The following is a 23,781-nucleotide window of genomic DNA, read 5'->3' as shown; positions in this document are numbered from 1 at the left end:
AGAAAATGTTTCAGATCTTAGAGTTCAGCTCATGAAAAATGGGAACAAGGACAAAAATGTTGCATTTATATTTTTGGTCAGTGTATAACTAATCAAAAAGCACAAAGCAGGCATATTATTTGTTATATAAACAAAAGACGTCAACAGCAAAATAACAGTGGAGGTGTCCAGTTTGAATAAATGGAGGTGAAACTTAGAAGACAGATATTGGCTCCAGTTGCTTGTGTCAGTGAGCTGAGTGTGGAAGCAAAGCTGTCAATGTACTGGTCGAGCTACGTCCCTACCAAAGAAGATTCAATAATATTTAATAACAATAAATCACTCCTAGTCAAACCTATTCATATTAACAAAATAGTCATTAACAGTAGTGGTCTGAAACAGTATCATTTTTTTTCTTTTTGTAAAGTTTTCAGTTTACAGTGTGTGTTTGTGTGTGTGTGTGTGTGTGTGTGTGTGTGTGTAGGTACTACATGTACTTGCCTCTGGAGAAACAGAAGCCATGTATTAATGTGATGAGTCACTGGGAAGATAGAACCTACCGAATGCACAACTCAAACATTCTGGAGAACATAGCGGTTCTTCTGGTATGTACACACACACACACACACACACACACACACACACACACACACACACACACACACACACACACACACACACAGAAAGACATCTCTTTCAGTGTTTGAAAATGTTATAAGTTATAAGATTCAAAACATGGTCTGCACTGTTAGATACTTATAGAGTCTTTTGTGTGTTTTTATTATAATAACAAAATAGCCTGATTTGTATATTTAATGGCCAAGTTAGCTGAGTTAAACCCTGAATAATGTGAAAAAATAATAATATATTATTTTAAGATTGTAACTATGTAGACGCTGTATTTACAAATGAAGCAAACAGCACAGATGACATATCTTAAAGAAACAGACTGTCAACAACTGATGTGTATTGATGAGTGTCTTACAACTTCATACTACCGTATATTAAGACACAGTGACACTTGATACATTTGTTAAAGTGAAAAGTCTAACTTTGACTTGGCTTTGACTGACCCAATAACTAGGTCAACATATCACCTATACTCACCTATACTCACCTACTCACCTCAACTACATCTTCATGTCTTGCAGGAGGAGGGGGTGACAAGTGCATGGGAGCTCCACAGAAGGTCAGATCCGGCAGCCGAGCTCCTGATGAAATCTGTCCTCCAGGATTTTTGTGTAGATGCCAGGTAATAACAGCAACTCTTTAATGCTACTTTGTGAGCTGACTGCTTTTATTTCTAAATAGTCTCAAGTGTTTCACTTCCTGGGAAAATAAAGGCCAAACAATCAGCTTAAGTAAGGAATTAAAATTTAAATAAAAATGTATTAATCTATAGCAGCAAATTGATGTGACATTACAAGTCAATAAAAAAACATAGTTTCATTTTAGACATTCAACCTCCGTTGCCACATTTAAAGCCATGACAGACTTAACAGACATTAACATTATCCACGGAATTTAAGCTTAGAATGTCTTCATAATGACACCATCCTTCCATGTTGGAGACCAAGCTCCTGCAACAGTTGTACAGGGACTAAATGGCCCATAATCCCAGGGGCCTGGCCACCAAGGAGTTGTTTAACTAACTCAGTGACCTCATTCATCCCCAGTGATGGTCAGTGATAGGTGAGTCATCCCACTCATCCCCATTTTCTGCTTCCTCCTACAAATGGGATTAAGGAGTTCCTCCAAGCCTTCCTGCCTATATAAACTGCATTTATTACTTCTAGGCTGTACTACTGTAGGCCGGGCACTTAAACAGTACGGGAGGGCAGAATTACTAAAAATTAACGAGCAGAATATCCAATTCGTACATTCGAAGCAGGATTTTATCCCACTGGAGCTACAACAGATAGAAGAGATTTTCACCACTTCCTCTCTGTGGCTCAAGAGACGGAGGAGACACCGCAGTGAGAAGTGGGGCAAGCGGAGCGCCTTACGCGCTAGCTAAGAAGCTAACCCATACAGACCGTCTCTCCCCATCCTTTTTTGTCGCCAATGCCAGGACCCTCGCCAACAAGCTAGATGAGATCCGGCTGGACAGTTGTGTTGGATAGTTGTGTTGTCATCATCACCGAGATAACAACATTCCAACACTGCGGTGGAGTTTGAGAGCTGCTCTCTGTTTGATTACCTCCCAGTCGCACTGACCCCAGTCATCATGAAGTACTTTGAGAGCATCCTCATAAGATACACTAGGAACAGCCTTCCTGCTGGTCTGGACCAGCATCAGTTTTGCCTCCAGGAGGAAACAATCTGCAGAGGACGCCGTCTCCGCTGCACTGTACACAGCCCTGAACATCCTGACGCTTATGTTAGGATGCTATTTGTGGACTTCAGTTAAGGTGGTAGTGAAGCTCCACGACCTGGGACTTTGAACACCAATGTGCTTATGAATCAGGGACTTTCTCACCAACCGGCCTCAGGTGGTTATTACTATACCAACTCTTTTTAGTTTTGTAAATATTGGCTATATTGAGAGGTCTTATTTTATTCTTATTGGCAGTAGTGGTTTTGAATATATTCAATATAGGCTATCTAATTAAGGTAAATGTCATGTTTTTAGTTGTTAGAATCTGATGAGCAATATTTTATTTTTTTGCTTTTCCCCCTGAGGAAATGCCACCTTACTGTGGTCAGGGGGTTTGCGTGCCTTAGTGACCATAAAAGCTAGACTAACAGAAGCTTAGCCTTCAGGTGGGACACCCAAGTTGGTCATGCTTTAGGGTAGAGGCCTGACAAAGTGCAATCCAATTACATGACAAAAACAGTTTTCCAGAGTAGGGCTGCCACGATTAGTCGACTACTCACGATTACGTCGACTATCAAAATCGTCAACGACTAATTTAATGGTTGGCGCGTTGTTTGAAGCTTTGTAAGATCCAGAAAGACGCAGGAATAAGTAGTAGGATTTAGGAGTGTAATAATGGACTGAAACAGAAGATGGCAGCACCGCATCTACAAGGATGTATAAGAAGCAGTGTCCGGTATCGTAGCTGTGTCCAAATTCAGGGGCCGCATCCTTTGGAGGCCGCATTTGTAGGCCGATTACGTTACAGCGACGCGACAAAGGCTGTCCAAATTCGAAGACTCCGACAAATGCGTCCTTCATTTCCCCAGATTTAAAGGATGGGTCGGGTGTATCCTTCGTTGCCCAACGTATCCCAGAATTCATAGCACCGCTCAGCCAATTCCAGTTTCCAGCAATGGCGGCAGCTACTTAGTTTTAATATTACTCTTATTACTCTTTCTGGGTCACAAAATAAACTTTTAAGATATTTTCAGGCGAGAATGTAGCTGTGTAAACTTCAAATATCTGCTCGGTTTATCAAGACATCACATATTTGCAAAAGTGCTCCGACGCACATGGTTTTCAGATCCCATTTCGCTACTCAGGTTAAACCTTATCTAAGCTACTCAGGTTAAACCTCAGTAGTGTTATGGAAATTTTAACAATAACCTGCAACACACTCAGTGAGCTTGATTTGAAGCGGGTTTAATAAACACATTGCAATGTGGAGAGAGCATCCCAGTGAAACACCAGGACCATCTCTGAATTGTGGCCACCGCCCTCACATCTTATATACAGACACACAGACAAAGAACATTCCACAAACTCTTACACGTTGGCCCCTCTCATGGGGGGCTATACCTCCTCCCTCAAAGAGAGAATTATGACCTTGTTTTCTGCTTAGCCTTCACCTAAGGATTTATATCCCTGATAAGCTGAAGGAGTCTCACTATCTGTTTAATGTCTCCCATTACAATGGCCTCACTGTGTTAACTTTCCACATGCATGTAAACTAGTGACAGGAGTGCTCTTACTATGGTAAAGTGAGAAAGTGATATTATTATAACTAATGTGATATAATTATACATTTAATTAATATATGAGAAAAGAAATCTGCCACCACATTCTCACCCTTTGTGATACCACAATTAAGAATTAAAAATAATTAATTAAGAATCACATAAAACATGGGGATTTCTCTTCTAACTACTGAACATAACATCAGCACAATGACGTACTCAAAGAAATTCCATAATGTGTATCCTCCCTATAGTCAGAAGGAAAAAATACATTCACCCTTTATGGTCATCTTCGCTCCATCTGAGTCTCCACCCTTTCGTCAAAGGGTGGCAGTTATATCATAAAAGAAAACACAATATGAGACCATATACAGAAATGAAACAGCCTTCATTGTTCATCTGCAAAAACCCCCCAAAAACTTCAACCTTAGTTACATCAAGCTGCTCTTTCATAAGAACCCGTTGTTTAGATAAGGAAGTCTTTCAGTGTGTGATATATTTTTTCCAATTTATCATTAAATCCATCAACCCATGTTTCCCAATTTATTAACGGTTTCCGTAAAAGACCCTCACCCCCAGTGTTATTAGGGATTGAGGCACACATGCCTCATCAAACATCACATACACTCCTTTGTGCCATTTGCTTTGCCCTGTCCAGATGTTTGCCATAAAGGACAGTGACTATATTTGTACCTATAGGTAAGTGAATACCACAAACATAAACTAACTTCAATGTTAGTGCTTCCCAAAGTCTGGGGTAAAACCCAGAAGTAGCCATGAATTTCCACACAGCCAACATATATCAAACACTTCTGAGCTAAATTTACAACAGAGAGATCGAGCTTTCCTCTCTATCTATGCATTGTGCTGTACTCTTTACTATTGTAGACCCATTTAAACAGTGTAAACCCTCTCAAAGGCATTTACAATTATCTCTACTGTCCCCACATCAGTGATTGGGGAAACCAAAACAACCACACTTAACTCTGGAAGAACAACCTCCTTCTTTAGGTGCTTCCCGCATGTTTGAGGCCGATCAAAATCCCTCAATGAAATGTGATGAACCCAAAATCCTACTTTAGGCTGTCAAACAACGTGTCAAAGTTGAGTACACATGTGAGAAGAACTCACAACTGTTGTTACTGTGTTTACTCAGACAATGAGGACCTAATGCACTTACACATCAGGAACTGACATGGTGGAAAATCAGTCTAGCTACCCTACAAAATATACACAAATAATTATTAGTTAGGTTGCTGTAAAACTTGCATGCTATAACTACTCCAGTCACTTCTACTCAGGCTCAGGACTCTGACAGAGTTTGTGATGTTCAGAGAGTCGTGTAAATGCATATCAGTTATAAGATGATTAGAAATGTCACACCAACGACCCCCTTAACTCAAAAACACACGGAACTACTTCAGGCAAAACTGCTGATTGTTTAATAAGGTGTCATCTGCATTCATGATCCCTCTTCGGTGACACAGAGTCTGCTCTGCAGTCGCTGAGTTGGAGCTTGGCATGCTCTTGTTGGAGGAGGGCGCTCTTTTCACCCCTCACCCTCTTGTTCCCATGCAGCAATATGGTTATTGCTGTGGTTCTGGAATCTTCTCATAATGACTAGTAGGGCCCCAAACCGCACGACCTTTGACCTCAACCACTGCCTGGGCCGTCAGCTATGCCATGAGTGTTTCCTAGTTCTCGCTGGGTCTCTGAAGACTTCTGATCAGCACCCAGTCTCAGTCTCAGTCTGGAGATTCCACCCTTGGGATGATTTCTTCCAGCAATACTCTGGCTGCTGCACCTGTATCTCCTTACTAGAAGGAAAAACTTCTAACCATTTGGAAAACATATCAACCAACATCAATCCACATTTTTCCTTTCAGTTTAGTGAACTTGACTTATAGGTTTTCAAACCCTCATCTGAACATGGATTTACCACCTGTGGAAGTTTAATACCTGTCCATAACATGTTAATCCCACAAGTCACAGTAAAAAGCCATTGAGAAAATCGTCATGAAAAACTCATGGAAAACACAGAAAGCATTGTTTCATGTTAAACCTGGAATCCCTCCTCTTGACGCATGCACACTCCCATGAGTCAACTCATCAGAACTAGGCTCCTTTCTTAAAGAAAAAGGTTAGTTAGATCATTTCCAATGCAACATCAGGGCGTCTCCTCCGGAGCAGCACCGTAACCCTGCAGTAAAAGATGTCAGTGTGTTTTGTATATTAAGTTTGCTTAACACCTGACTCCACCAGGAGCCTGCATACACACCATCATTGCCTGGAAAACAAGATCTAGAAGGCAAATCAAACTTCACACTTGCAAACAATTGTAGATCATAAGAGTAATGAAGTATTCAGCATCAAAGACAATTATCCTGTGCAGGTTTTCTCAAATCATTAAACCACAATTATTGCCATAATTCGCCCCAGACATGGATCATTCCATGTGTCTATTCAACATTACTGTAACCGGTGACTTTCCTTAAGCAGTGTCACTCACACTTTTCATCACTATGAGCTCAACAGTAATCAGATAATGAGCCCAACACTAAAAATGACACACAGTCACTGCACTTCTACTCTAACATCACTTGTCTGTCTGTGCTGAATCCTTCACAAGCACTCCTAGAGAGAAACAAACATTAGCGAAACATATGAAGCATCCCGGAGGTCAGTCCAGGATCAACAGATTCCAGAGGTGCTGCAAAAAGGTCATAAAGTTAACACTCTGCTATAAAAGAGGTAATACTGGTTTCAAACACAGTATGTTTCACACTGTATTCACATTTTCTCCAACATTTTCTCAACAACATAGTGTAATTGCATAACCAAAATATAACCTGTAATCACAGTTGCCTTCACACATAAACCCAGCAATCCTGTGAAAATTTTTTTACCAGTTGTGTGTCCTGCTATAAATCACAGAATCAAATCACATGATGAACCCTCTGCTGTAGAAAAGAGAATGTAAATGTTAGCGATGCGCAGGTGTATACACACTTTCTCACAGTGACCTCTGCATTTGGCAATACTAGGTCATAAATAACACTCCGCTGGTAAATTCACAGACACAGAAAGTGGCATTTAAAAGGTTATATGGTCGTCTACACTCCTCAGGTTTGTTTTCGGGGCACTCTCTGGCGAAGTGACCCCTCTCCCTGCATTAGTAACATTTCCCATCTCTTCTGCGGTTCCCCTGGGGTTTTACCTCTCGTAGTCCTGCCTGTATTTTTGCCCTCTTCCAGCCCATCCCTGGAAAAAAATTCATCTGCTATGAAGGCAGTGGCCGGAGAGCTTTGTGACTTCTTTTTTAAAAATTTTTAGTAACTTCCTGCGCATGGCGGGCCCAATTCATGCATTCAACGGACCCGTCTGTGTTTTGATTAAAATTTTGTTTCCTAATGAAGTCAGCAGTGGGTGGGTGAAAGCCATTCATCAGAGCATAGCTTAACTGCTGCTGATGTGCCTTCTCTGCACACTCTTCAAGGCCGCTATGTTTTCTGCTAACTTCTAACATTTGACATTTTCCAACAATACAGTGTGTTACTATAACCAACAAGCAGCCGGTAAAAACAATTTCTTTCACACAAAATCAGTGAAACAGAAAAGTAGCAGCTAAAGGGTTAAGTCTGCCCACACTCATGTAAACATACAGTCTCTCCTCCTCTGGTCTCTGTCATCCTTCTGCTCCTGCAAAAACAAGCAAACAAACAAACAGAATATCCAGAATATCACACAATGCTGGAAAGTCTGGGGCCAACCAACATAGTTCCACCTGCTAAATACACAGAGAAATTTCCCCCTTTTTTTATTAGCAGCTGCACAGTTCACACAACACTAATGTTCACCATTAAAAGCTTCCTAAACACTTCATATCAATGTTTCATCACTGGAATGTGAATTTCTTCCCCAGGTCTGTGCTTTTTTTTTAAACTTATTTTTCATTTTCACAGACCCAATCATTTCATTTAACTTTTCTTTCCTTTTTTCCCCCCCAAACATAAAACGTGTAACATGTTGTCGTGTATTTCACAAAACAAGTTTGTTCTCATGTAATCAGAGTGTATATCTGGGTGCAAGCTTCACCCATACATCAGAAACAGGAAACTAATTTCAACCCTCTGCTACATCTTATTCACTTGTTTTATAATCCAGTCATCCTTCCCTGATCTAGTAATAATCAACTAATTTGCATATCAGCTATTAACCCACCAAGTTGACAGGACAACAGAAATGCATGTTCAAAATATTATCACAAAAGAGAATTTCCTTCATACAGTAAATTACTTTTGCTGCATCAATCAAGCAGAAAGCATTTCACAATTTACTATATTAACAACTACATTTATTGTCTGATCACTGGTTGGTCAAACCAGAATCTCTTTTTTTTTCCCCCCTTCACAAAAGTTAAACTCTTGTCCTGCAACCAGAGAGTTAATTGTCAGCATTGGATACACTCAGCATTTGATAACAAGTGTCTGTTAAATTTACACAATTTTAACATTGATGAGAGATAACAAGCTGATCTTCTTTGCATGTGTGTGTGTTAGTAGGCAGGTTTAATGGATGTGTGTGCAGTGGAGCTGCATAAACATTTCTCTGTTTATGTGTGTTTGTGTGCGTTTTAGTTTTACCTTTGTTGCAATCCTACGGACTCTTTATCAACCTCCACAAGACAGCTGGCCACAGTTTTCCAACCCAATTTTCATGTGTTCGCACCAACAACAGCAGACTTCATTTTTCCTCCATGCTCTCTCCCCACTTCTCACAGCTTCTGTCTCTCTCCTACATCTGCAGCAGTTCACAGTTGTGGCGTGTCAGAGGCCAGTGGGCCGTTCTCCTTCAGCTTTGCCTTTTGTCTTTCACTCTTTTCAGTCTCTCCCTTTGCCATTTCAGCTCCCAGTATGGCAAATGTGAAACTCAGTCTTCTCAAGTCCATTCACACACAGTGATGTCGCTGGCGAACCTCCCAGCTTGTGATTGGGAGCGCATACTTCGATCCATCCATGGTATTTGTACATGCTGCTGAACCCTTTAAGGTTTAGGGCAGTGTTGCTGTGTGTTTACATTGTTGAGTCTTGAAGTCGACGCCGTTGCTCTCGAACTGCATTTTGTCTTCAGGGAGAGATTGATTGTCCTCAAAGCTTGTTCTTCAGGTTAAGATGTACATGGAGTGAAGCTGTGTAATATTCAGCCAACACACGGCTGGGTGTGGTTCCAATTATGTTAATCTATCATTTTGCTCCGGCAGCGTCTCCCATTACAATGGCCTCACTGTATTAACTTTCCACATGCATGTAAACTAGTGACAGGAGTGCTCTTACTATGGTAAAGTGAGAAAGTGATATTACTATAACTAATGTGATATAATTATACATTTAATTAACATATGAGAAAAGAAATCTGCCACCACAGTAGCTTAGATAACTTACAAATGTTACTGTTTGGCTTTTTTCAGTGTTTTATGTGTTCCTGAGTAAATTGGTTTGGCTGAGATTAAAGTTATATTTTTCAGACAGCTGAATAAACATCAAACGTAAACGTCAAAATGATTAAAGAGAAGTGTGAGATGGTCGAGGAATTTACTTCAGTGTGCTGTTATATTTGAGGGAGCAAAGAGCAGACGGGTGAGTTAAACTCTACTGAGACAATCTGCAAATTTCATTAAAAGTTTAATAAACTATCATTTTGTCTTTATTTTTAGTAGCACATACCTTAAAAACTTCAAACTGTAAGCTAATGATAGTTATATAAGAGGAGACGCTAGTGGTGCAATAAGCTGTACGTTTTACCTCCAATGAACGCATGATCTGATTAGTCGACTAAGCACAAAAATAATCGGTGACTATTCGACTATCAAAATAATCGTTTGTGGCAGCCATAATCCAGAGCACCCCACCCAACCCCCACACCTTTCTCGCCTCCATTGTCACCATGTGCCCCTTGTACATTTCTGTCTGCCCCCTCATATATGACTGTCTAGAACGGCCCAGATTGTGACTGACACCTTGTTAGGTGGCTCGGGAGGTAGAGCAGGTCATCTGCTAATCGGAAGGTCGGTGGTTTGATCCCTAACTACTCCAGTCTGCATGCCAAATGTCCTTGGGCAACATACTAACCCCAGGTTCTCGCCAATGGATCTGAGTATGAATGTGTGTGAATGTTAGACAGAAACCACTTGCATAGAAAAAAGTGCTCTTATGAATGAGGCAAGTTGTGTAAAGTTTTCTGAGTGCTCAGATAGAGCAGATAAGCGCTATATAAGAACAAGTCCATTTATCATTCACCCTATGGTTCTGTTTTTGTTGTCCTAACTTGACCAGTATTTTGACTGGGCAAATAACAGCAATGTTTCAGGCAGGTTTTTCAAGTTTACCATCTTAATAAACAAAATGCAAACAATAAGATCCTGAGCTTTTTCAACTACGGCCTCTTTGAGAAACTCGAGATCTTCATTACAGATGTTTCTCTTCCTGTCAGCACGCATATTCTTTTATTTATTTTATGTTAGTTTTGAAAGCTCAGTAATTGTTAACATTTCACCAAAGAGGCATTTTGCAGCAGTCTTAGTCAACATTGCAAACTCAAGAGGGCTGAAAAAAATTAGTTAAAAAGATCATATTCTGTTTGTGCTAAATATGTTTTTGGCTGTTTGTCAGGAGTTTCATTGAAGCAGCGGAGGCTAAGTTGAAGGCTGAGCTGAAGTCGACTTATCTAACACAGCTGGACAAGAAACGCCTGACCATGTGTAAACAGGAGCTGGTAGGAAAACTAAGTAAAATTCTTATCACGGTCCTTTACATCTCAATTAACTTTTGTCTGTTTTTACCTCAGTACCTATGCAAAATGAATAAAAAGTTGCATTTGACCAATGCTGTTGAGTCTCACAGACAACCAATTATAATACATTTCAATCATTTTGCAGTCTTAAACTGTTTTGGATATAGGTGTTTGTTGGCAAAAATGTCCAGTATGTAAAATATTTATTTGGGCAGGTTCGACCAGATTTGCAGTTTAGTAATTCGTAGGCATAATGTGCATTACACAATCTTAACAAGTGCACAGCATTTATATAACACAGCATACAATAATGAGTGTATGTGTATTGCAGGAAAGTATGATAGGGGAGGCACAGTCCCTGGTAGGGAGGAAGAAAAAAGCTGGTGGTGTGAAAGAAATGCTACAGGACGCAACAAAACTCACACATAAACTCCGCTTTCTTGTGGAGGAGGTTTGTATCTGTTCGTTGTCACAGGGGGATCGTCTGATGGTTCTGGTTGTCTCGATGACATAGCAGAGTGTTTATCTTGTAATATAAAGAAACTTCATATGACTGATGCTGTGAAGTTGTACCATATAAATAAAATAAATGGGAAAATTGAAGTAAAACTTGGGATGCAGGCACAGGAAAAAGTGTGAATTTTGTTTTTCTTTTATTTGCCTTATATATGACAACTTTCTCATTCACGCATGTACATCCTCACAATCTCTAGCCCCAGCACACAGTTCCAGACATGTTTGTGTGGCTGCTGAGCAACAACAAGCGTGTTGCATACGCCCGGGTTCGAACCAGAGACCTGCTGTACTCCAGCAGGCAGGAGGCCCGAGGAATTAACTGTGGCAAGGTCATAACCCTGTTTCTTAAGGTAAACTCACATACACAGAACATGTCTTATCCATTGTAGGAAGGCTTCCAGATGAAAACTAATCTCTGTGTGCGTGTCTGTGTGCACGCAGCCTCCAGGTAAGCGTGTTACAGGCTTATCAGTCCAAGCGAAACTGGATGTGTATCTGTGGTTTGGAGCTTGCAGGGACTCTAGCCACATGCTGGACAATCTGCCTGCAGGATTCACTCCAGCTACAGGGGGCGCTGATGCCAACAGCCCTCCCACACACTTGCACTGCAAAGGTGAGACTGAAGCTAACTATTGCCGTGTCTGTTTACCTTGTTTTATGTATAGTGCTTTTGCAGTGTACAAGCTTTCCATTTCTTTTGATCACTACCTATAAACAGAAATCAGTCCATACTGACAAGACAGTTTCCTGGGTTATGATATGTAGAGACATGGAAAATATATACACAGTTTCCAGGTCTGAAAAGTGAAACCAGTGTTTCAAATGGCTCATAGAATTAATTAAAAACACAACCCTACTCATTACTTAATCTGAATTTGTCACTGACTCAACTGTCAAGTCTTAAAGTTTATGTATCCATTATAATGTGTTTGTGTGTGTGAATGTTAAATAAAAGTGCTTAGATGTAGATAAAAACACACTTCACCACATTGATAAGTCACACCAGTCAGCTCAGGGGCAGTCCCATGACTCACCAAGGGCTACTGGGCCCTTGAGCAGCAAATACACATCATACCTAAAACTTTCTGTTGTACTAGGACAAAGACATCTCATTTTACATATGAAGCAGAAGATAAAGCTTAACAGCTAAGAGACCATAGCCATAATGATGAAAACTGGGTCACACCTAAGAAACTGGTATTATGATATGACCATATTTCAGAATGGTGTTCCCTGACAGGAGATGAATCTACACAGTACCTTGAGGAAAGAGTCTGAGTCAAGACTTGGCAGTAAGTCCAAGTCCACAGCTGGTGGTTAGGCACTTCTTCTTGTGCTTCCAGCCTATGTTGATGGTGAAGGGACTGAAGCAATCAATGTGAAGACCAGAGTTGTTTTGTCCTTGTTTTGTCCGTGATGAATTTCAGTAATTCAAGTTTCGACAAAGACTTTTTAACAGCAGGACTCAGACCAAATCAGCACACCAGTGTAATCAGTCTGTAAGGTGATGATCTGCAGTGGTACCATGAGCTCACTTTTCAGAGTCTTAGCCACCTGCACTCCAGTCAGAGCAGCACCGAGCCCTAGAAGACAACTTCGTTTGAGGAGAGACACAGGATCTGGCCATCACAGGTGAAGTGTGAATATTTCCATGCAATACGTGATCCTCAGATAAGTTACAGATTCATTAGCTTTTTCTGATGTGTCACAGAACACATGCACCTCAAAAGTGAGAGTTCGTGACTCTGTAACTCATGGCATATTTCGCCTTGGTAAGGTAGGTCCTGTAGGCTCCTTCTCCTTCTCTATTCAAGTGGCAAGAAGGGTACTGTGAGAGGTTCATCCCAGCTCCTCTATTTTGGCCACTTTGGTGTTGTGTAGAAGACTGGGCAATGCTTATGACCCAAGGTATCAGTGGGACAATCACTGCGTAGCCCAATCATTGACTTTCATCACTGGCTTGATCAAAGAGTCAGCCAGAGCTAATAACTGTCAGAATGAGTGGTGGTAGGCAGGTGGGACACCACTTCAGGAACATTACTGGCCCACTGCTATACCTCAAATCCTCCAGTAGCCAGAAGTTCTCTCAATTTGTCCAGGATTTCTTTAGTTTGATGCAGAGTCAGAAGAGACTGGAGACAGTTCTCCACATAAAAGGTAGGATGGACAAACTCATACACATCTTCATTCCCCTTTTAGTGGTCCGGGACGTGTCGCTGTGAGGAAGAATTGTCGCAGCAAGGGTTGCCAGCATCCCAAATGGCAATTTGGTGACTTACAAGTGCCATTTATTGTACAGATCAGGTGGTCACTCCTCTATCCCTCCACAAGAAGTGGAGCAAAGGTCTTCACATAGCTTACACCTAGGAATGAAGGCTAAGTGTGGTGCCTGGCAGTAGGAGGCTATTTAGGGGAGTCATGGTGAGTCACACGTGAGGTACTTTGAAACAGTACAGTATAACGGAGAAGCTAACCCTGCTACCCAAGGAGGTCAAAAAGCAATATAAATGGCCTGTTTGCTAAAATTCCAAGATCTGGGTGACACTAAACGGGGTTGCAGAAAGTCCTATCTTGGCATGGAGGACAAGGTGGCTGACTTGGCTAAAGTCAGCCACCTTGCAAGGCTAAAAAGTCAAGCAACTCTCGACCCAGATTGATGATCAGGAAAACAGAACCTCAGACTGGTCGGACTAAAAGAAGGGAAATAGGCTGGGGGCGCTTTGTCTTTGAACAGAAACCTGGGACCTCGCCCGAATCCTAACCAACCTTTCACACATGGTATTGGTGATATTTCTCAGATATACAGCTTGAGAAAAAGTGCTGATAAAAAGAAGAAGGGGTTACTTTGGGAGGACTACAGCTTATGTTTTTTTGAGCATATGACTAAGGAGTGCGCATCACAGTGCAAGCTATTCTTTTCTGCGATGAAAGCTTTGTGGCAACACCAGGTGAAGCACACACTGGCGCACTTGACAATGCTTCGATTCACATGGAGGGGAAAACAGCTGAGCTTTACAGACATGCAGGAGGCAGAAAACGTTATACGAGGGAAGATTGAGAACACGGATTCTGGAGAAAATATGGAGGCTGGAGACGAAGACAGAAGACAGCACAGATCCATCAAAATAAGATGTATGAGTGGGGGAGTGGAGAAATTATTATATCAGTTGGGGGTTACTATGGTGTTGCCAGGACTGAGACGACGGGATGAGCAAAGGGAAAGGCTTCACTTTACTTGACTTACATTGCCATGTTTTTTTAGTGCAGTGTTAATTTATTTATTTATTTTTTTGTGGTTATACAGTTTTGGGAAAGATATTTACAGTTAGGTAACAGCCAGTGTTGTTACATTTGCTCTGAGACGCTTTTATATACTATACAGGTATTTAAGACGACCTATATTCTTAGAATTAGATAATAATGGGTAAACCAGGTATTAATGTTGTGACGTGGAATATTGTTCATAAAGACCAGGTGGGGTTTATTAAACATTGATCATCAGCTGACAACATGAGGAGACTATTACTTCTCATGTGGACAAATAAAAACAATCCAAAACCAGTGCTAACAAATTCACTTGATAACAGGGTTGAATGAATTGTCAAAATTTGGAATACGTGATCATTTCTGTAGATGGGTTAAGACACTGTACTCAGGACCGAAAGCCTGTTCTCACCAATGGATTGTTTTCCCCAATTCCTAACATCTCCAGGTCTACTCGCCAGGGGTGCAATCTTAGCCTGCTCCTGTTCACTAATTTTTTTAACCTTTGGCTATTTAAATCAGGGAAGATTTAAGCATTGTGGGTGTGAGCAAAACAGGAAAAGACAAATTATTTCTGTATGGAGATGACATTTTGGTGATGTTATTGATGAATTCTCTAAATTATCAGGTTACAAAATTAACTGGCATAAGTCGGAGGCAATGCCAGTATCTCAAACTTGCACTGCTAATTCACTATCAGTCTTTAATTTTAAATGGCCACAAAAAGGGATGAAGTATTTAGGAATAATACTTAATGCAACTGTTGATGAAATTATGGCTGATAATGTAGGAAAATTACTCACTAGGATTAAAACTAATTTGGATAACTGGGGCAAGCTACATTTGACAATATGGGCTTTCCTGGACTTACAGACAGAAATATGCCTGTCCATCAAGGCAACATTTTAAAACAAAAGTATATGCAGGGATGGCCTCACCTCAGAAATGTTCCTTTGCCTAAGGTAAATGCAGGAATTAGACTGTTAACTGTCATGAATGTTCCCAAGGCCTTGGAACCATTGCACATGATTTGCATCGTTGATGACGGACCCTGTGCAATTAGGACCATGTTGGGTTGGACAGAGAGACTCAAGAGGAGCTTCTATCCTCAAGCCATCCGGGCCCTTGCTCGGTTTCCATGGTGCCCCAGTGAAGATTTAAATCAAAACCTCACTGACTTAAGCATGGCAGTGCATCTCTTTGGAACAATGTCTTCTGCCAGCTGTGCCAATTTTGTCCTGTATTTTGTCCTTTTGACAGTAAGGAGCACTTTAGTTCAGAAGCGGTGGATAAGGTTTTACGCTGCTTCTATGTTGATGATTGTTCGGTGTCTGAGCCTTCGGAGAAGGAAGCAGTGTCCCTTTACCATGTGCTTGGTTCCCTCTGTGCTAAAGGTGGAGTTCAGCTTACAAAGTGGATTAGTAACATACATGGTATTCTTGCCACAATATGAAAGCCATGGGGTTATGGAAGTGAAAAATGTGAACATGGACCCTGACGTGTTATCAGTGGATAGAGTACTTGGAGTGAAATGGTGCATTCAGTCGGATACCTTCAAGCTTATTACCGTGATCAAGGACAGGCCACTCACTAGAAGAGGAATTCTTTCAACAATTAGATCTATTTATGATCCATTTGGAATTCTCAGTCCTGTTGTGTTGTCTACCTGGGAAAATCTTAAGAGAGCATAATGGTCATATCTAAGTCTTTCGGCAAGATCTGGATAAGTTGACTGCAGCAGCTCTAATGCAGTGTTTGAAACCAGTGGACTTTGGAGAGTCAATTACAGCACAGTTGCACCACTTCTGTGATGCAAGTTAAAATGGACATGGGGCAGTAACCTCCAGCAGTCCTGCCTTGGCCCCCCTTATCCCAGTCACCAGCCGGCTGTGACCCCTGGCCTCCTCCGACCGAGCAGCTAGATGATCCTCAACCGGCATAGCAGCCGCTTCCCCACAGAGCCCCTCCACAGACCACTAAGACCACTTGCTCTAGCAGCCGTGCCTCCCCAGGCTGCAGCCATCTTGCCACCGCATCGTGCAAAGGGCAGATCCTCCGCCGCCATCCTGCTGCCATGGAACCACCCACAGTGATGCCTCAGGGAAAGACCCAGGTGATCCAGGGTGACCTGGCAAATGTAGTGGAAACTCCTCCATGAGTCCTCCCCCAATAGCAGTGGCAACAGCAGTGCCCACTGCCCTAGTGAAGTTAATTTATTGTTTACTTTTACAAGTGTTATCTTGGACTTTCCTGTGGGAGCTTTTCACCTGACGCCTTGTAACGTGGGTTGTATTCAGTGGTTAAGAGGAGGCGGCAGAAACACTCAGCAGCACAATCAAAAACTCATGACCACACTGGTACTGGAAATTCCAGACTTGAACGGCATAATGAGTCAAGTGGGCTCACTGCCCCCTGAGTCAGCTGCATCACCCCACCATGCCATACTGTTTGACCTGGTAAGTAGTCCTGTGACGACACATTGTTTATTCAGTTCTTTGGTCTGATGCAGAGCAGCCTGTGTTGCCCTCCAAAGCCACTGACACCTGCAGAGATGGTGTTCAACAGAAGGTACAGAGCACGCACTTTCAAGAGTTGAAAACAAAGGCGGCTGATACCCCGGGGAAGCCTTGAACAATGAGAGCCCAGTAGCTGATGACATTAGGGAGTAATAGGCATACTCAACCCAAGCTAGCTGGGAGCTCCACGTGGAAGGATTGGAGGACACCACACACCGAAGGAAGTCTCCCAGCTCGCTGTTGGTCTGCGGGTGAAAACCAGAGGAAAGACTAACCTGGGGTGCCGACACAGTGCAAAACTCTTTCCATATACTGGAGGTGAGTTTAGGACCACAATCCGACACGATATCGATGGTTGTTGGTGTGGGACAATCATTTACTGCCTGGATCTTTGTTGGGTCAGCCCTAATTTGTCCTTTCTCAACAATGAAGCCTAAAAAGGAGACGGAGTCAACTCACATTTCTCTCCCTCCACAGATAGGTTATTCTCTAGGAGATGTTGCAGCACCAAATGGATATGTGACTCGTGTAAAGAAAGAGGTTTGGGAAAAATCAGAATGTCATCTAAATAAATTAAAACAAACCTATTGAGGTAGTCTCTTAGCACATCGTTGACAAGGGCTTGGAAGACTGTCGGAGGGTTGATGAAGCCAAAAGGCATAACCAGCTACTCAAAGTGCCCTAGGTGAGTATTGAAGGCAGTCCTCCAATTGTCCACCTCCTTGATGTGCACCAAGTGATATACATTCCAAAAGTTCAGTTTGGTGAAGATGGTGGCACCCTGCAAGAGTTCAAAGGCGAAGAGAGAAGGGGCAACGGTACTTGTTCTTCATGGTAATTTAGTCCTCATAAGTCAATACAGGGATGTAATGTCTCATCTTTCTTTTCAATGAATAAAAGCCTACACCAAATGGAGGATGGACGAGCGATGCCCCAATGGGTTAGCAGATGGATTTGCCATTCATTTAACTGAAGTGAGTTGCTGGATAAACTCATCATGTTGGGCTGACATGTGGAGCAGCATGGCCTTGTGTTTCACCAGCTGAGCTTCCTGTTGGGCAAGAGAGTGCTGAGTCTGCTGAGTCCAAGCATTCTGTCATAACCTTTGAGCAGACTGGACTCAGAAGCAAGACCCAGGATGCCAGTTCAGAATTTATTTACAGTGAAGTGCAGGTACTATTTACAGTGTCTATCAAAAGAGGCAAAATCCACAGTCTGTATATACAATAATCCGGTAGATTTATCCTCCGTCTTCAAACACGGCCGTGAAACAGACTCCTCTCCCCTCTCTCCTCAGAACCCTCCACGAGACAAACATATCAGTCTCCTGGACAGAAGAGAGGATGGATGAGAAAAAGGGGAACATGGAAATAGGTAAACAGACTTATGGAATAGAGGTGAGTATCTACTGCAACTGGTTTAACGCTCAAGCGATGGCTGAAAGAATGTCCTCTGTATTTAAAGGAACGCCAGATGAGGAACAGGTGAGTTGATTACTGCACGTGTGTCACTGGTCAGAGGGAGGAGGCCCAAGAGGATCGTGCCCCTGAAAGATGTGGTGTGGTTATCACACACACAGGCACATACACAGAGAGAAAAGAGAGAGCCAAGGTTGAGAGGGAGAGATGACAGGAGTACCAGGAGGAATGGAGGATCATGACAACTCAACTGCATTAAAATAAATGTTTTCTTCTGAAAGCAAAACTCGTGTAATACATATGGAAATAATTCAACTACAGCAATTTATGTGTACTCACCATTCAGAGGCAAAGTTGACATTGCACCTGTAATAAACCCTAACAATAACTTTTTAACAAACTTTCAGTTTTGTTCTGGGCCAGGCAGTTGGTCCTCAAGGTTTTACATTTCCAGCTGTGTTTCTGTGTGTCTGCAGAGCAGCATCAGTTCCAGTTGAGGTGCCACATGTATCAGGCTCGTGGTCTGATCGCTGCTGACAACACTGGCTTGTCAGATCCCTTTGCTCGAGTCACCTTTCAGTCACACAGTCAAACAACCAATGTAAGTGTGTGTGCGTGTAAAAAAAAATTGAAGGAACACTTAAAAAACAGATCTCAACTGGGAAGAAAATAATGTTGGTATCTATACTAATATGGACTGGATAATGTGTAAGGAACAAAAAGATGCCACCAACCTACAGACAGTGTTGGGAAGGTTACTTCTAAAATGTATTCCACTACAGATTACAGATTACATGCCCCAAAATGTATTTTCTAACGTATTCCGTTACGTTACTCAATGAGAGTAACGTATTCTGATTACCTTGGATTACTTAATATATTATCATGCTTTTTACAGCTACATGAATGTACTATTGCTGTGTGATTTATGACTATTACTGAAGGCTACTCGCCATACCAATACCAACTAGATTATTAAATCTTAATATAAATGAGTAACAGTAGGTGGACATTAGGTAAGGCTGCACTTTTTGCAGTGATCTCGTATAGAAAACTATTCCGCGCGTATATGAAACAGGTCCGCGGCTCCGAACCGTAGTAAAGGGACCTCTGGCTAATACGTCGGGTTCATGTCGGGCTCTTAGCTGAAAACTAGCTTTACTTTGTTGTCTGGGTCAACTTTGCTAGCGAGAGACAGAGAGAGGCGTTGAAAGGCTTCTCCAACCGAACTTATTGTTTCAGAGGAAAACACGAACACAGTGTACAGTCGAGTCTTAATAGCTTACTTACAGCTGGGCTCGTCAGGCACTCTTTTTGGCTGCAGTGGTTATTATTATATTTACATGCTTCCATCTCCCGTTTCTGCTCGGTGACAACTCGGACTGTTCGACTCTCCTTTTTCTCCCTCCCTCGCTCACAGACACATAACGAGTATGGCAGTCCATTCTCCCTGCAGCACGGACTACACTGCCCATGATGTTACATTCTTTAGGGCTATGCCTGTAATATTCTGCCTATTGCCTTCATATTAAATCATTTTTTGAACAATAATTTTTAAAAATATTTCTTCACGTCATTATGTGGGCCGCAAGTAGAGGTGACATGGGCTGCGAGATTGAGACTCAGACATTAGAGCCTCTTAATGCGTGTTTTGTTTGGGTTTCCACCGGTGTGGAATTACAGAAAATAGAGAGGGGACAGCCTAACATATGAAACAGGAAAAGACCGCCATGTAATCCATTTATTTCAGCAAAGTAACTGTATTCTGAGTACCACCTTTTTAAACAGGAACTGTAATGGAATACAGTTACTCGTATTTTGTATTTTAAATACGTAACGGCAGTACATGTATTCCGTTACTCCCCAACACTGAATACAGAGGGCTGATTTCAAAGACACCCCAAAAACCAAAGTAATAAAAGGAAATTAAAACGATGCAGCAGGTCTGTGAAGGTTCTCAATCATGCAGGTCATGGCAATCTAAAAAGCTTGGAAAGCGACCAGACTTCTTCAAGTTTCTTGAAGATGTTTCACCTCTCATCCAAGAAGCTTCTTCAGTTTTAAGAGCAACTGGTAGAGCGTCCCAGATTTGGCACCATGAAGCCCAAGAGGCATTTCCTGTTTATCCTTAGAACTGAAGAAGCATCTAGAGATTGATTAAAAGTATTCCTTTAATATTTTTGAGCAGTGTATTTTGTCTGTTTATGACCTGTGTTTCTATTTGTGGAAAGATGATAATTAGATAATGGATGATAACGTCCTTCATTATAATATGTCTAAATGGTGGTCAGAAGGTTAAAAAGGTCAAAGTGGGCACACAGTGCTTTACAAATGTGTATTGGACTATGTAGCCTCAGATTAGTCATGCTGAACTTTGCTGTCTCTACAAGTACTCTAATAGATATAATGCCTACCTAAACACTCTTGCAGACCATAAATACTCCTTCATGGCAGCAGTATGTCCTGATTGCAGTGGCCTCTTTCAGCAGGTTAATGTTCCCTGCCACAATGTAAACGTCAAATCCAAGTACCCAGTCTGATTGAACATTTGAGGATATGCTGGAAAAGCAATTCTGTTTCATGAAGGCCCCAACTTGGACATTCCAGGACTTCCAGAATTTGCTGCTAACATCTTAGGAAGTCTGATAATACGAAATACTTTTAGGGGTCTTTTGTAGTATATCACTTGATGATCCAGAGATGTTTTCGTTTGCTTTCAAGCTGGTCTTGTCCAAATCTGATTTGCTTTGTGATACTGTGTTGTCAGGTTATCAGTCAGACTCTCAGTCCTACATGGAATCAGTGTTTGCCAATGAGCCATCTGCTGCTGAGTGGAGATTTGCAGTATATCCAGCGAGAGCCACCACATGTTCTCATAGAGGTGTACGATGATGACGCGCTGGTAATCCCTAATGCAAATAAATGATTCAATCAAGTTATTTGAACAATCATTTTAGCGACGTTCCTCCTTGAACCTCTCCTCTCTGAGCTGACTCTGCCCTTGGTGTGTGCAGGGAAAGGCTGAGTATCTGGGTGCCACAGTGGCAGTGCCTGAGGTCTGTCTGTCCTCTGATCCCTACACACCTCCAACTCTCCAGTACAACGCTCTGCACTGTGGTAGCCAGTCAGGGGGAGAATTGCTGGCTGCATTTGAATTGCTGCAGGTCGGTCAGAGTCTTTTAAATAACCATACATGTTCCACCACAGTATTGCATGACTAACTCCTGATAGGACTGAACTCTTATCTTATTATGATTGTGTAGATCCCAAATTCTGAACAGCAGAGTCTGCCAGACTTAGAGGAACAAGATGGAGGCATCTACACGGTTCCTGCATATATCAGGCCTGTCCTCAGCACCTACAGACTAGAGGTTTGAGTACATGAATATGTGCACGTGTCCGGATTTGAGACTAGTAACCCCATCATTTTTCTCACCACTCACCCAAAATAAATAAATATATAAAAACTGTATTTTTTTTTCAATAGGTATTATTTTGGGGTCTGAGGGAACTGAAGAAAGTCCAACTTCTGTCTGTGGACAGGCCACAGGTACAGACACACCCTTTACAATGTATCTGTGTTCTCTCAGAGTCTAGGACCTGATATGCTGTTGTCCAGGATCACAATATGCTTAATTAATATCTGTCTTTCTCCAGGTCATTATAGAGTGTGCAGGTAAAACGTTACGCTCTTCTGTTATTCAGAAGTACAAGTCCAACCCAAACTTCACCACACTTGTTGATGCCATAGAGCTGGTAAGACAAACAGATTCCTAACATTTTGAAACTGGAGCCCAGACAATACTGAGGGCTGGTACTGATTTTCATGACAGTGACCGATTTTTTGTATTTTTGCATCAATGATTTTCAAACAATCAAGATGTGATTGAAGTTCAAACTTTCAGTATTATTCAGTAAACTATTTTGGAATTAGATCCATTTTATACAATACAGTGTAGTATGGGTTAAAGTGTCTCAATTTATATCAGCAAATATAGCACAAGATACAAAACTGACTCCTTCCTGTTTGACGTTATTACTACACAACATGATCTGGTCGACTGCTGTCCATTTGCAATCATATTGTTTTACTCACTGCTTACTTTATCTTTTTAATAACTCTGTAATTTTGTTAGGTAATAGTTAGCATGCATTACTACCTTCACAGTAAACACAGGTGAGACCCAGACACAGTGCTGCTACCAACGCCACAGTCAGAAAGTAGATCAGCTGGAAGGTCAAGCTTGTGACCTGTACCAAAGCCAGGAGAATTAACTTCTGACAGATTCCTTCTTCAGTTCTGAGGAAGTCGTGGTCATGTCCATTCACAAAGAGGACCCATGGCCCAGGCCTCAAGTGCAGACCTGTACCATACAAACGTTTTTTCTGTAACATTTTTTCTAAAATTAGAACAAAATTTGATAAAGTTATTTCATTTAGTAACCATCAACAGCTCTTTAGAGACTGGCATTTTTCTCTGAAATGTGGTAAAATCAGACAACTACTCAAGAAAAATTAATGTAGTAATGTAATAATAATAATGTAATAATTTTCCAAAATATTTGGAAAAAAAATATATAACTGAATGAATAGTTAATAATCAACTGACTGTACTTGTGATACGTAACCATTTCAGAACCAGACATACTTCAAAAAAGTGATCAACGACATGAACAGTCATTTAGAAACACTTTCAGTCTTAGTTCTACTCGATCTCACGGCTACTTTTGACACAAAACGAGTTTAATTTCTATCACAGAATTCCACAAGATTTCTTTATTTAACACATGACCAAGACCCTTTAAAGTCTTTAAAGTCTTGCAAAAACTAAAAGAGAAATACTACATATACACTATGGGAACATTTACCCATATCTAAGAAAATAACAACCAAGCTGTTATCAACTGTCATAAATTATTAGCCCTATATTCATGTTCAAGCTGTCTTCAAGTGAATCCATGATCATTTTCACGTTTTATGGCTGCAACTTTTTGAAATTATTTCATCCTAGAAAACACAAGAATTTCCAAATTCACTGCTGCATCAGGACAAATTCAAGACTTCATAAAAAATGGAAATCAACTTGTCTTCTGCAGACACCACCATGTTCTTATTAAACATATTCTCTGTTATATCGAGATCTCTCCACCCCGTTACATATTCCATATGTATGGGGTAGGACCCCCCTCGGTCATCGCATGTGGATACTTCTTTAAGACACTCTGGCTGGCCTGGCCACGCCCCACAGCTTACCTATAAAACAGCTGTGCGACCTGAAACCCGTGATTATTTGATCTGTACTCATCCCGTACATATTGAATATGTAGGCGTGAGGAGTCTCTCACTCAGAGAACCATGGTTACAGAGTAACCATACATTCTCACATATCTGTGATCATTTCCACATGATAGGGCTGTATGACT

At 41.5% G+C, this 23,781-nt stretch overlaps 1 protein-coding gene across 2 annotated transcripts in view; it reads left to right on the top strand.

The window, feature by feature from the left end:
* fer1l6 (fer-1 like family member 6) overlaps positions 1-23,781 on the top strand; it is a 69,873-nt gene that overhangs the window by 26,173 nt on the left and 19,919 nt on the right. For both annotated transcript variants that reach the window (XM_019353013.2, XM_025903509.1), the window contains exons 14-25: positions 464-584; positions 1,131-1,231; positions 10,524-10,626; positions 10,976-11,095; positions 11,358-11,510; positions 11,602-11,773; positions 18,835-18,959; positions 21,126-21,260; positions 21,373-21,522; positions 21,622-21,729; positions 21,846-21,908; positions 22,016-22,114. In XM_019353013.2, the coding sequence (XP_019208558.2) occupies positions 464-584; positions 1,131-1,231; positions 10,524-10,626; positions 10,976-11,095; positions 11,358-11,510; positions 11,602-11,773; positions 18,835-18,959; positions 21,126-21,260; positions 21,373-21,522; positions 21,622-21,729; positions 21,846-21,908; positions 22,016-22,114 (1,450 nt within the window). The remainder of the gene's footprint in view (positions 1-463; positions 585-1,130; positions 1,232-10,523; positions 10,627-10,975; positions 11,096-11,357; positions 11,511-11,601; positions 11,774-18,834; positions 18,960-21,125; positions 21,261-21,372; positions 21,523-21,621; positions 21,730-21,845; positions 21,909-22,015; positions 22,115-23,781) is intronic.

Source organism: Oreochromis niloticus, linkage group LG16, assembly GCF_001858045.2.
Source record: "Oreochromis niloticus isolate F11D_XX linkage group LG16, O_niloticus_UMD_NMBU, whole genome shotgun sequence".
Lineage (NCBI taxonomy): Eukaryota > Metazoa > Chordata > Actinopteri > Cichliformes > Cichlidae > Oreochromis > Oreochromis niloticus.
Note: the sequence above shows the minus strand (reverse complement) of the source record. Positions and strands in the feature narration are given on the sequence as shown.